Source organism: Heterodontus francisci, chromosome 19 (genome assembly GCF_036365525.1).
Source record: "Heterodontus francisci isolate sHetFra1 chromosome 19, sHetFra1.hap1, whole genome shotgun sequence".
In the NCBI taxonomy this organism is placed as follows: Eukaryota; Metazoa; Chordata; class Chondrichthyes; order Heterodontiformes; family Heterodontidae; genus Heterodontus; species Heterodontus francisci.
In genome coordinates, this window is record NC_090389.1 from 93,442,369 (window position 1) to 93,456,535 (window position 14,167).

The 14,167-nt window shown below is 46.0% G+C and overlaps 1 protein-coding gene across 8 annotated transcripts in view; it reads left to right on the forward strand.

Moving 5' to 3' along the window:
• LOC137380312 (6-phosphofructo-2-kinase/fructose-2,6-bisphosphatase 4-like) overlaps nt 1-14,167 on the forward strand; it is a 447,018-nt gene that overhangs the window by 306,122 nt on the left and 126,729 nt on the right. For all 8 annotated transcript variants that reach the window (XM_068052234.1, XM_068052235.1, XM_068052233.1 and 5 more), the window contains 2 exons: nt 12,421-12,477; nt 12,964-13,085. In XM_068052234.1, coding sequence (XP_067908335.1) covers nt 12,421-12,477; nt 12,964-13,085 — 179 coding nt within the window. The remainder of the gene's footprint in view (nt 1-12,420; nt 12,478-12,963; nt 13,086-14,167) is intronic.

Below are 14,167 nucleotides of genomic sequence, written 5' to 3' on the forward strand. Positions count from 1 at the left end.
TGCTTTCAGCCCCAGACACTGGTTAAATCTGTGCCTTCAGCCCCAGACACTGGTTAAATCTGTGCTTTCAGCCCCAGACACTGGTTAAATCTGTGCTTTCAGCCCCAGACACTGGTTAAATCTGTGCTTTCAGCCCCAGACACTGGTTAAATCTGTGCTTTCAGCCCCAGACACTGGTTAAATCTGTGCCTTCAGCCCCAGACACTGGTTAAATCTGTGCTTTCAGCCCCAGACACTGGTTAAATCTGTGCTTTCAGCCCCAGACACTGGTTAAATCTGGGCCTTCAGCCCCAGTCACTGTGGTTAAATCTGTGCTTTCAGCCCCAGTCACTGTGGTTAAATCTGTGCTTTCAGCCCCAGTCACTGGTTAAATCTGTGCTTTCAGCCCCAGACACTGGTTAAATCTGTGCTTTCAGCCCCAGACACTGGTTAAATCTGTGCTTTCAGCCCCAGACACTGGTTAAATCTGTGCTTTCAGCCCCAGACACTGGTTAAATCTGTGCTTTCAGCCCCAGACACTGGTTAAATCTGTGCTTTCAGCCCCAGACACTGGTTAAATCTGTGCTTTCAGCCCCAGTCACTGTGGTTAAATCTGTGCTTTCAGCCCCAGTCACTGTGGTTAAATCTGTGCTTTCAGCCCCAGTCACTGTGGTTAAATCTGTGCTTTCAGCCCCAGTCACTGGTTAAATCTGTGCTTTCAGCCCCAGACACTGTGGTTAAATCTGTGCTTTCAGCCCCAGTCACTGGTTAAATCTGTGCTTTCAGCCCCAGACACTGTGGTTAAATCTGTGCTTTCAGCCCCAGTCACTGTTAAATCTGTGCTTTCAGCCCCAGTCACTGGTTACATCTGTGCTTTCAGCCCTAGACACTGGTTAAATCTGTGCTTTCAGCCCCAGTCACTGTGGTTAAATCTGTGCTTTCAGCCCCAGTCACTGTGGTTAAATCTGTGCTTTCAGCCCCAGACACTGGTTAAATCTGTGCTTTCAGCCCCAGTCACTGGTTAAATCTGTGCTTTCAGCCCCAGACACTGGTTAAATCTGTGCTTTCAGCCGCAGTCACTGTGGTTAAATCTGTGCTTTCAGCCCCAGTCACTGTGGTTAAATCTGTGCTTTCAGCCCCAGTCACTGTGGTTAAATCTGTGCTTTCAGCCCCAGTCACTGGTTAAATCTGTGCTTTCAGCCCCAGTCACTGTGGTTAAATCTGTGCTTTCAGTCCCAGACACTGGTTAAATCTGTGCTTTCAGCCGCAGTCACTGTGGTTAAATCTGTGCTTTCAGCCCCAGTCACTGTGGTTAAATCTGTGCTTTCAGCCCCAGTCACTGTGGTTAAATCTGTGCTTTCAGCCCCAGTCACTGGTTAAATCTGTGCCTTCAGCCCCAGACACTGGTTAAATCTGTGCTTTCAGCCCCAGTCACTGGTTAAATCTGTGCTTTCAGCCCCAGACACTGGTTAAATCTGTGCCTTCAGCCCCAGACACTGGTTAAATCTGTGCCTTCAGCCCCAGACACTGGTTAAATCTGTGCCTTCAGCCCCAGCCACTGGTTAAATCTGTGCCTTCAGCCCCAGACACTGGTTAAATCTGTGCTTTCAGTCCCAGACACTGGTTAAATCTGTGCTTTCAGCCCCAGACACTGTGGTTAAATCTGTGCTTTCAGCCCCAGACACTGGTTAAATCTGTGCTTTCAGCCCCAGTCACTGTGGTTAAATCTGTGCTTTCAGCCCCAGACACTGGTTAAATCTGTGCTTTCAGTCCCAGACACTGTGGTTAAATCTGTGCTTTCAGCCCCAGTCACTGTGGTTAAATCTGTGCTTTCAGTCCCAGACACTGGTTAAATCTGTGCTTTCAGTCCCAGACACTGGTTAATTCTGTGCTTTCAGCCCCAGTCACTGTGGTTAAATCTGTGCTTTCAGTCCCAGACACTGGTTAAATCTGTGCTTTCAGCCCCAGACACTGGTTAAATCTGTGCTTTCAGTCCCAGACACTGGTTAAATCTGTGCTTTCAGCCCCAGTCACTGTGGTTAAATCTGTGCTTTCAGCCCCAGTCACTGTGGTTAAATCTGTGCTTTCAGTCCCAGACACTGGTTAAATCTGTGCTTTCAGTCCCAGTCACTGTGGTTAAATCTGTGCTTTCAGCCCCAGTCACTGTGGTTAAATCTGTGCTTTCAGCCCCAGACACTGGTTAAATCTGTGCTTTCAGCCCCAGTCACTGTGGTTAAATCTGTGCTTTCAGTCCCAGACACTGGTTAAATCTGTGCTTTCAGCCCCAGTCACCGGGATTAAATCTGTGCTTTCAGCCCCAGACACTGTGGTTAAATCTGTGCTTTCAGCCCCAGACACTGTGGTTAAATCTGTGCTTTCAGCCCCAGACACTGGTTAAATCTGTGCTTTCAGCCCCAGTCACTGTGGTTAAATCTGTGCTTTCAGCCCCAGACACTGGTTAAATCTGTGCTTTCAGCCCCAGACACTGTGGTTAAATCTGTGCTTTCAGCCCCAGTCACCGGGGTTAAATCTGTGCTTTCAGTCCCAGTCACTGTGGTTAAATCTGTGCTTTCAGCCCCAGCCACTGTGGTTAAATCTGTGCTTTCAGCCCCAGACACTGGTTAAATCTGTGCTTTCAGCCCCAGTCACTGTGGTTAAATCTGTGCTTTCAGTCCCAGACACTGGTTAAATCTGTGCTTTCAGCCCCAGTCACCGGGGTTAAATCTGTGCTTTCAGCCCCAGACACTGTAGTTAAATCTGTGCTTTTAGCCCCAGACACTGTGGTTAAATCTGTGCTTTCAGCCCCAGACACTGGTTAAATCTGTGCTTTCAGCCCCAGTCACTGTGGTTAAATCTGTGCTTTCAGCCCCAGACACTGGTTAAATCTGTGCTTTCAGCCCCAGACACTGTGGTTAAATCTGTGCTTTCAGCCCCAGTCACTGTGGTTAAATCTGTGCTTTCAGCCCCAGACACTGGTTAAATCTGTGCTTTCAGCCCCAGTCACTGGTTAAATCTGTGCTTTCAGCCCCAGACACTGGTTAAATCTGTGCTTGCAGCCGCAGTCACTGTGGTTAAATCTGTGCTTTCAGCCCCAGTCACTGTGGTTAAATCTGTGCTTTCAGCCCCAGTCACTGTGGTTAAATCTGTGCTTTCAGCCCCAGTCACTGGTTAAATCTGTGCTTTCAGCCCCAGTCACTGTGGTTAAATCTGTGCTTTCAGTCCCAGACACTGGTTAAATCTGTGCTTTCAGCCGCAGTCACTGTGGTTAAATCTGTGCTTTCAGCCCCAGTCACTGGTTAAATCTGTGCCTTCAGCCCCAGACACTGGTTAAATCTGTGCTTTCAGCCCCAGACACTGGTTAAATCTGTGCTTTCAGCCCCAGACACTGGTTAAATCTGTGCCTTCAGCCCCAGACACTGGTTAAATCTGTGCCTTCAGCCCCAGACACTGGCTAAATCTGTGCTTTCAGCCCCAGACACTGGTTAAATCTGTGCTTTCAGTCCCAGTCACTGTGGTTAAATCTGTGCTTTCAGCCCCAGACACTGGTTAAATCTGTGCTTTCAGCCCCAGACACTGGTTAAATCTGTGCTTTCAGCCCCAGACACTGGTTAAATCTGTGCTTTCAGTCCCAGTCACTGTGGTTAAATCTGTGCCTTCAGCCCCAGACACTGGTTAAATCTGTGCTTTCAGTCCCAGTCACTGTGGTTAAATCTGTGCTTTCAGTCCCAGTTACTGTGGTTAAATCTGTGCCTTCAGCCCCAGTCACTGGTTAAATCTGTGCTTTCAGTCCCAGTCACTGTGGTTAAATCTGTGCCTTCAGCCCCAGTCACTGTGGTTAAATCTGTGCTTTCAGTCCCAGTCACTGTGATTAAATCTGTGCTTTCAGCCCCAGACACTGGTTAAATCTGTGCTTTCAGCCCCAGACACTGGTTAAATCTGTGCTTTCAGTCCCAGTCACTGTGGTTAAATCTGTGCCTTCAGCCCCAGTCACTGTGGTTAAATCTGTGCTTTCAGCCCCAGACACTGGTTAAATCTGTGCTTTCAGCCCCAGACACTGTGGTTAAATCTGTGCTTTCAGCCCCAGACACTGGTTAAATCTGTGCTTTCAGCCCCAGACACTGTTTAAATCTGTGCTTTCAGTCCCAGTCACTGGTTAAATCTGTGCCTTCATCCCCAGACACTGGTTAAATCTGTGCTTTCAGCCCCAGACACTGGTTAAATCTGTGCTTTCAGTCCCAGTCACTGGTTAAATCTGTGCCTTCAGCCCCAGTCACTGTGGTTAAATCTGTGCTTTCAGCCCCAGTCACTGTGGTTAAATCTGTGCCTTCAGCCCCAGTCACTGTGGTTAAATCTGTGCCTTCAGCCCCAGTCACTGTGGTTAAATCTGTGCTTTCAGCCCCAGACACTGGTTAAATCTGTGCTTTCAGCCCCAGACACTGTGGTTAAATCTGTGCTTTCAGTCCCAGTCACTGGTTAAATCTGTGCCTTCAGCCCCAGAAACTGGTTAAATCTGTGCTTTCAGCCCCAGACACTGGTTAAATCTGTGCTTTCAGCCCCAGACACTGGTTAAATCTGTGCTTTCAGTCCCAGTCACTGGTTAAATCTGTGCCTTCAGCCCCAGTCACTGTGGTTAAATCTGTGCTTTCAGCCCCAGACACTGGTTAAATCTGTGCTTTCAGCCCCAGACACTGGTTAAATCTGTGCTTTCAGCCCCAGACACTGGTTAAATCTGTGCTTTCAGCCCCAGACACTGGTTAAATCTGTGCTTTCAGCCCCAGACACTGGTTAAATCTGTGCTTTCAGCCCCAGACACTGGTTAAATCTGTGCTTTCAGCCCCAGACACTGGTTAAATCTGTGCTTTCAGTCCCAGTCACTGTGGTTAAATCTGTGCTTTCAGCCCCAGACACTGGTTAAATCTGTGCTTTCAGCCCCAGACACTGGTTAAATCTGTGCCTTCAGCCCCAGTCACTGTGGTTAAATCTGTGCTTTCAGTCCCAGTCACTGTGGTTAAATCTGTGCTTTCAGCCCCAGACACTGGTTAAATCTGTGCTTTCAGCCCCAGACACTGGTTAAATCTGTGCCTTCAGCCCCAGTCACTGTGGTTAAATCTGTGCTTTCAGCCCCAGTCACTGTGGTTAAATCTGTGCTTTCAGCCCCAGTCACTGTGGTTAAATCTGTGCTTTCAGTCCCAGTCACTGTGGTTAAATCTGTGCTTTGAGCCCCAGTCACTGTGGTTAAATCTGTGCTTTCAGCCCCAGACACTGGTTAAATCTGTGCTTTCAGCCCCAGACACTGGTTAAATCTGTGCCTTCAGCCCCAGTCACTGTGGTTAAATCTGTGCTTTCAGCCCCAGACACTGGTTAAATCTGTGCTTTCAGCCCCAGACACTGGTTAAATCTGTGCCTTCAGCCCCAGTCACTGTGGTTAAATCTGTGCTTTCAGCCCCAGTCACTGTGGTTAAATCTGTGCTTTCAGCCCCAGACACTGGTTAAATCTGTGCCTTCAGCCCCAGACACTGTGGTTAAATCTGTGCTTTCAGTCCCAGTCACTGTGGTTAAATCTGTGCTTTCAGCCCCAGACACTGGTTAAATCTGTGCTTTCAGTCCCAGACACTGGTTAAATCTGTGCTTTCAGCCCCAGTCACTGGTTAAATCTGTGCTTTCAGCCCCAGTCACTGTGGTTAAATCTGTGCTTTCAGCCCCAGACACTGGTTAAATCTGTGCTTTCAGTCCCAGACACTGGTTAAATCTGTGCTTTCAGTCCCAGACACTGGTTAAATCTGTGCTTTCAGCCCCAGTCACTGGTTAAATCTGTGCTTTCAGCCCCAGTCACTGGTTAAATCTGTGCTTTCAGTCCCAGTCACTGTGGTTAAATCTGTGCTTTCAGCCCCAGACACTGGTTAAATCTGTGCTTTCAGTCCCAGACACTGGTTAAATCTGTGCTTTCAGCCCCAGTCACTGGTTAAATCTGTGCTTTCAGCCCTAGACACTGTGGTTAAATCTGTGCTTTCAGCCCCAGACACTGGTTAAATCTGTGCTTTCAGCCCCAGTCACTGTGGTTAAATCTGTGCTTTCAGTCCCAGACACTGGTTAAAACTGTGCTTTCAGCCCCAGACACTGTGGTTAAATCTGTGCTTTCAGTCCCAGTCACTGTGGTTAAATCTGTGCTTTCAGTCCCAGTCACTGTGGTTAAATCTGTGCTTTCAGCCCCAGACACTGGTTAAATCTGTGCTTTCAGCCCCAGACACTGGTTAAATCTGTGCTTTCAGCCCCAGTCACTGTGGTTAAATCTGTGCTTTCAGTCCCAGTCACTGTGGTTAAATCTGTGCTTTCAGTCCCAGTCACTGTGGTTAAATCTGTGCTTTCAGCCCCAGACACTGGTTAAATCTGTGCTTTCAGCCCCAGACACTGGTTAAATCTGTGCTTTCAGCCCCAGTCACTGTGGTTAAATCTGTGCTTTCAGTCCCAGACACTGGTTAAAACTGTGCTTTCAGCCCCAGACACTGTGGTTAAATCTGTGCTTTCAGTCCCAGTCACTGTGGTTAAATCTGTGCTTTCAGTCCCAGTCACTGTGGTTAAATCTGTGCTTTCAGCCCCAGACACTGGTTAAATCTGTGCTTTCAGCCCCAGACACTGTGGTTAAATCTGTGCTTTCAGCCCCAGTCACTGTGGTTAAATCTGTGCTTTCAGCCCCAGTCACTGTGGTTAAATCTGTGCTTTCAGCCCCAGACACTGGTTAAATCTGTGCTTTCAGCCCCAGACACTGTGGTTAAAACTGTGCTTTCAGCCCCAGTCACTGTGGTTAAATCTGTGCTTTCAGCCCCAGACACTGGTTAAATCTGTGCTTTCAGTCCCAGTCACTGTGGTTAAATCTGTGCTTTCAGCCCCAGACACTGTGGTTAAATCTGTGCTTTCAGCCCCAGTCACTGTGGTTAAATCTGTGCTTTCAGTCCCAGACACTGGTTAAATCTGTGCTTTCAGCCCCAGTCACTGTGGTTAAATCTGTGCTTTCAGTCCCAGTCACTGTGGTTAAATCTGTGCTTTCAGTCCCAGACACTGGTTAAATCTGTGCTTTCAGCCCCAGTCACTGTGGTTAAATCTGTGCTTTCAGCCCCAGACACTGTGGTTAAATTTTAATGCTCTCAGATGGTACCTGCAATCTGTCCTGATCTTTTTGTAAAAGATTCTAGCAAATTGGAAAGCACGCTACAGAATAGATGTGATAAAAGCAAAATACTGCAGATGTTGGAAACCTGAAATAGAAACAAAGTGCTGGAAATGCTCAGCAGGTCTGGCAGCATCAGTGGAGAGAGAAACAGAGTTCACGTTTCAGGTTGATGACCTATCATCAGAAATGTTGAAATGTGTTCAATTTGTGTTTGTGTGAATGAATGTTGGTCAGTGCAGTTGACCTAAAGACAGCAGATTATATTGTATAACAATGCATTTACTGTAATTGCAGACAGTAGCAGTAGAAAAGACTTTTAAAGGATATGGGGAGTGAGCAGGAGAGTGGGATTAGACTGGGTGGATATTAAAGTGTATGGGGAGTGAGCAGGAGTGTGGGATTAGACTGGGTGGGTATTAAAGTGTATGGGGAGTGAGCAGGAGTGTGGGATTAGACTGGGTGGATATTAAAGTGTATGGGGAGTGAGCAGGAGAGTGGGATTAGAATGGGTGGATATTAAAGTGTATGGGGAGTGAGCAGGAGTGTGGGATTAGACTGGGTGGATATTATAGTGTATGGGGAGTGAGCAGGAGTGTGGGATTAGACTGGGTGGATATTAAAGTGTATGGGGAGTGAGCAGGAGTGTGGGATTAGAATGGGTGGATATTAAAGTGTATGGGGAGTGAGCAGGAGTGTGGGATTAGAATGGGTGGATATTAAAGTGTATGGGGAGTGAGCAGGAGTGTGGGGTTAGACTGGGTGGATATTAAAGTGTATGGGGAGTGAGCAGGAGTGTGGGGTTAGACTGGGTGGATATTAAAGTGTATGGGGAGTGAGCAGGAGTGTGGATTAGAATGGGTGGATATTAAAGTGTATGGGGAGTGAGCAGGAGAGTGGATTAGAATGGGTGGATATTAAAGTGTATGGGGAGTGAGCAGGAGTGTGGGATTAGACTGGGTGGATATTAAAGTGTATGGGGAGTGAGCAGGAGAGTGGGATTAGACTGGGTGGATATTAAAGTGTATGGGGAGTGAGCAGGAGAGTGGATTAGAATGGGTGGTTATTAAAGTGTATGGGGAGTGAGCAGGAGTGTGGGATTAGACTGGGTGGTTATTAAAGTGTATGGGGAGTGAGCAGGAGAGTGGATTAGAATGGGTGGTTATTAAAGTGTATGGGGAGTGAGCAGGAGTGTGGGATTAGACTGGGTGGATATTAAAGTGTATGGGGAGTGAGCAGGAGAGTGGATTAGAATGGGTGGTTATTAAAGTGTATGGGGAGTGAGCAGGAGTGTGGGATTAGACTGGGTGGTTATTAAAGTGTATGGGGAGTGAGCAGGAGTGTGGATTAGAATGGGTGGATATTAAAGTGTATGGGGAGTGAGCAGGAGTGTGGATTAGAATGGGTGGATATTAAAGTGTATGGGGAGTGAGCAGGAGTGTGGGATTAGACTGGGTGGATATTAAAGTGTATGGGGAGTGAGCAGGAGTGTGGGATTAGAATGGGTGGATATTAAAGTGTATGGGGAGTGAGCAGGAGTGTGGGATTAGACTGGGTGGATATTAAAGTGTATGGGGAGTGAGCAGGAGAGTGGGATTAGAATGGGTGGTTATTAAAGTGTATGGGGAGTGAGCAGGAGTGTGGGATTAGAATGGGTGGATATTAAAGTGTATGGGGAGTGAGCAGGAGTGTGGGATTAGACTGGGTGGATATTAAAGTGTATGGGGAGTGAGCAGGAGTGTGGGATTAGACTGGGTGGATATTAAAGTGTATGGGGAGTGAGCAGGAGAGTGGGATTAGAATGGGTGGTTATTAAAGTGTATGGGGAGTGAGCAGGAGTGTGGGATTAGAATGGGTGGATATTAAAGTGTATGGGGAGTGAGCAGGAGAGTGGGTTAGACTGGGTGGATATTAAAGTGTATGGGGAGTGAGCAGGAGAGTGGGATTAGAATGGGTGGTTATGAAAGTGTATGGGGAGTGAGCAGGAGAGTGGATTAGACTGGGTGGATATTAAAGTGTATGGGGAGTGAGCAGGAGTGTGGGATTAGAATGGGTGGATATTAAAGTGTATGGGGAGTGAGCAGGAGAGTGGGATTAGAATGGGTGGTTATTAATGTGTATGGGGAGTGAGCAGGAGTGTGGGATTAGAATGGGTGGATATTAAAGTGTATGGGGAGTGAGCAGGAGAGTGGGATTAGAATGGGTGGATATTAAAGTGTATGGGGAGTGAGCAGGAGAGTGGATTAGAATGGGTGGATATTAAAGTGTATGGGGAGTGAGCAGGAGTGTGGGATTAGAATGGGTGGATATTAAAGTGTATGGGGAGTGAGCAGGAGTGTGGGATTAGAATGGGTGGATATTAAAGTGTATGGGGAGTGAGCAGGAGAGTGGATTAGAATGGGTGGATATTAAAGTGTATGGGGAGTGAGCAGGAGAGTGGGATTAGAATGGGTGGATATTAAAGTGTATGGGGAGTGAGCAGGAGTGTGGGATTAGAATGGGTGGATATTAAAGTGTATGGGGAGTGAGCAGGAGTGTGGGATTAGACTGGGTGGATATTAAAGTGTATGGGGAGTGAGCAGGAGTGTGGGATTAGAATGGGTGGATATTAAAGTGTATGGGGAGTGAGCAGGAGAGTGGATTAGAATGGGTGGTTATTAAAGTGTATGGGGAGTGAGCAGGAGTGTGGGATTAGACTGGGTGGATATTAAAGTGTATGGGGAGTGAGCAGGAGTGTGGGATTAGACTGGGTGGATATTAAAGTGTATGGGGAGTGAGCAGGAGTGTGGGATTAGACTGGGTGGATATTAAAGTGTATGGGGAGTGAGCAGGAGAGTGGGATTAGAATGGGTGGTTATTAAAGTGTATGGGGAGTGAGCAGGAGTGTGGGATTAGAATGGGTGGATATTAAAGTGTATGGGGAGTGAGCAGGAGTGTGGGATTAGACTGGGTGGATATTAAAGTGTATGGGGAGTGAGCAGGAGTGTGGGATTAGACTGGGTGGATATTAAAGTGTATGGGGAGTGAGCAGGAGAGTGGGATTAGAATGGGTGGTTATTAAAGTGTATGGGGAGTGAGCAGGAGTGTGGGATTAGAATGGGTGGATATTAAAGTGTATGGGGAGTGAGCAGGAGTGTGGGATTAGAATGGGTGGATATTAAAGTGTATGGGGAGTGAGCAGGAGAGTGGGATTAGAATGGGTGGTTATTAAAGTGTATGGGGAGTGAGCAGGAGTGTGGGATTAGAATGGGTGGATATTAAAGTGTATGGGGAGTGAGCAGGAGTGTGGGATTAGACTGGGTGGATATTAAAGTGTATGGGGAGTGAGCAGGAGTGTGGGATTAGACTGGGTGGATATTAAAGTGTATGGGGAGTGAGCAGGAGAGTGGGATTAGACTGGGTGGATATTAAAGTGTATGGGGAGTGAGCAGGAGTGTGGGATTAGAATGGGTGGATATTAAAGTGTATGGGGAGTGAGCAGGAGTGTGGGATTAGACTGGGTGGATATTAAAGTGTATGGGGAGTGAGCAGGAGAGTGGGATTAGACTGGGTGGATATTAAAGTGTATGGGGAGTGAGCAGGAGTGTGGGATTAGACTGGGTGGATATTAAAGTGTATGGGGAGTGAGCAGGAGTGTGGGATTAGACTGGGTGGATATTAAAGTGTATGGGGAGTGAGCAGGAGAGTGGGATTAGACTGGGTGGATATTAAAGTGTATGGGGAGTGAGCAGGAGTGTGGGATTAGAATGGGTGGATATTAAAGTGTATGGGGAGTGAGCAGGAGTGTGGATTAGAATGGGTGGATATTAAAGTGTATGGGGAGTGAGCAGGAGTGTGGGATTAGAATGGGTGGATATTAAAGTGTATGGGGAGTGAGCAGGAGTGTGGGATTAGACTGGGTGGATATTAAAGTGTATGGGGAGTGAGCAGGAGAGTGGGATTAGAATGGGTGGTTATTAAAGTGTATGGGGAGTGAGCAGGAGTGTGGGATTAGAATGGGTGGATATTAAAGTGTATGGGGAGTGAGCAGGAGTGTGGGATTAGACTGGGTGGTTATTAAAGTGTATGGGGAGTGAGCAGGAGAGTGGGATTAGAATGGGTGGTTATTAAAGTGTATGGGGAGTGAGCAGGAGTGTGGGATTAGAATGGGTGGATATTAAAGTGTATGGGGAGTGAGCAGGAGTGTGGGATTAGACTGGGTGGATATTAAAGTGTATGGGGAGTGAGCAGGAGTGTGGGATTAGACTGGGTGGATATTAAAGTGTATGGGGAGTGAGCAGGAGTGTGGGATTAGACTGGGTGGATATTAAAGTGTATGGGGAGTGAGCAGGAGAGTGGGATTAGAATGGGTGGTTATTAAAGTGTATGGGGAGTGTGCAGGAGAGTGGGATTAGACTGGGTGGATATTAAAGTGTATGGGGAGTGAGCAGGAGTGTGGGATTAGAATGGGTGGATATTAAAGTGTATGGGGAGTGAGCAGGAGTGTGGGATTAGAATGGGTGGATATTAAAGTGTATGGGGAGTGAGCAGGAGTGTGGGATTAGAATGGGTGGATATTAAAGTGTATGGGGAGTGAGCAGGAGTGTGGGATTAGAATGGGTGGATATTAAAGTGTATGGGGAGTGAGCAGGAGTGTGGGATTAGACTGGGTGGATATTAAAGTGTATGGGGAGTGAGCAGGAGTGTGGGATTAGACTGGGTGGACATTAAAGTGTATGGGGAGTGAGCAGGAGTGTGGGATTAGAATGGGTGGATATTAAAGTGTATGGGGAGTGAGCAGGAGTGTGGGATTAGAATGGGTGGGTATTAAAGTGTATGGGGAGTAGGCGGGAGTGGGGGATTAGACTGGGTGGATATTAAAGTGTATGGGGAGTGAGCAGGAGTGTGGGATTAGAATGGGTGGGTATTAAAGTGTATGGGGAGTATGCGGGAGTGGGGGATTAGACTGGGTGGATATTAAAGTGTATGGGGAGTGAGCAGGAGAGTGGATTAGATTATATAATTTGTGGAGAAAAACTGTCATAAATGTAATGAACTAATAACCTTTTTTATATGTCTGTGAAATACAAAAATAGTTTTTTTCTTTTTTTTTAAATATTGGTAGGAAACAATGTGTTTGAATGTGGAGGAGTTAGACAGAGGAATCCAGTGTCGAGTTTATTTCAGTTTCTTTTGTTTTGCTGATTTGCTGGAAATGGAAAGATTAAACTTTATGAAATTTATCTCTTTTTTCCCCTTTTCATCACGGATCTTCTGATCCATTTTGTGAAATCAAGGTGTTTTTTGTTGAGTCGGTGTGTGAAGATCCAAAGGTTATTGAGACGAACATTGTGGTAAGTTGGATATTAGTAGTTGTGAGATTCATCTGATGTGCATGTTAATGATCAAGTTGCTATTAAACTAGAATTAGATTGGTAGAAGTGGTTAATGCAGTTTGGGTGCTTTTCTCTCCTGAAGAGCAAGCTCTTGCTCAGCTCCTGTACCATGCAGGAGAAAATCAATACCACACTTTCAAGGTGGACCTTTATAAAGCTGGGATGAGATATTGTTTGACCAATTGTCGATTCAAGGATTATTTAAAAAATAAAATCCTGATCAACAGAATCGAAAACTGTGATTTACCAGTTGCAATGGAAACATGAAATGCTCAGTATTTGTATGTTGAAAGTGTAAGGTTACAGACAGTGTTCCTGATTGTTGATGACATAATACTGTGGATCTCCAGATAATTTTCATTTATTTTCTCTGTTTAGCTGTGGTATTTTTGGTTTTTCTATATCCAAAGCAGTTTGCTAATAGTTATACTTTACTCCATTTAGCAAGTGAAACTGGGCAGCCCAGACTACAGTGACTGTAACAATGACGAAGCTATATCCGACTTCCTGAAAAGGATAGAGTGTTACCAGAACACATATGAGCCTCTGGATGAAGAGTCAGATAAGTACGTTAGCCTCTGTGTATATCACCACCATAGAATGCAACAGCACAGAAAAGGCTGCTCTATCCATATCTGCCAGTGAGTCTGATCACTCTCCTCACTCCCCATACCTTTTAATATCCCACTCAGTCGAATCCCAATCTCCTGCTCATTCCCCATACACTTTAATATCCCACCCAGTCTAATCCCACTCTCCTCACTCCCCATACCCTTTCATACCCCTCCATATCCATCCGTCTTTCAGTGTTCCCATCCTGCTATCCTGTCTGGGGATGCCTGCAATCAAGCAATGTCTCCCAGTTTGCTATACCCATTAACCTATGCTTTGGTATGTTCTTGTAAACCATTTGCCAATTTGCTATTTAAATGTTTTCTGGAAACATTTTTATGTAGCTTCAACAAAATATTTTCACATTAAGTTATGGTCATATAAGGGCAAAGGCTAAAATAAGTTATTAGCAAAAATATTGCTGATTCAAGTTTTTTCACAAATTATAAAAAGCACAGATTTTTTTTGAAATATTTAATACAACATAGCACAGACTTGTGATGATCTATGTCTAGTTTTACTTCTGTAAATGAATGGCTATGTGTACAAGTGTGGTTGCGTGAGTGCAAGAGTGTACTTGAGTATGCACAAATTAGTCTATTAGAAAGTAATTACAGCACAAAACAGGCCATTTGGCCCAACACATCCATGCTGGTGTTTATCCTCCACACCAGCCTCCTCTCGCCCCATCAACATATCCCTCTACTCCTTTTTCCCTCTTGTTTATTGAGATTCCCCTTAAATACATCTATACTATTCGTCTCAACTGCTCCTTGTGGTAGTGAATTCTACATTCTCACCACTCTCTGGGTAAAGAGGTTTCTTTTGAATTTCCTATGGATTTATTAGGAACTATATTATATTTATGGCCCCTAGTTCTGAGCTTGCCCGCTAGTGAAAATATCATCTCTACATCTACCCTATCAATCCTTTTATAACCTTGAAGACCTCTATCAGGTCACCCCTCAGCACTCTCTTTAAAGAGAAAAGAGCCCCAGCCTGTCCGATCTTTCCTGATAGGTGTTACCTTTCAAGT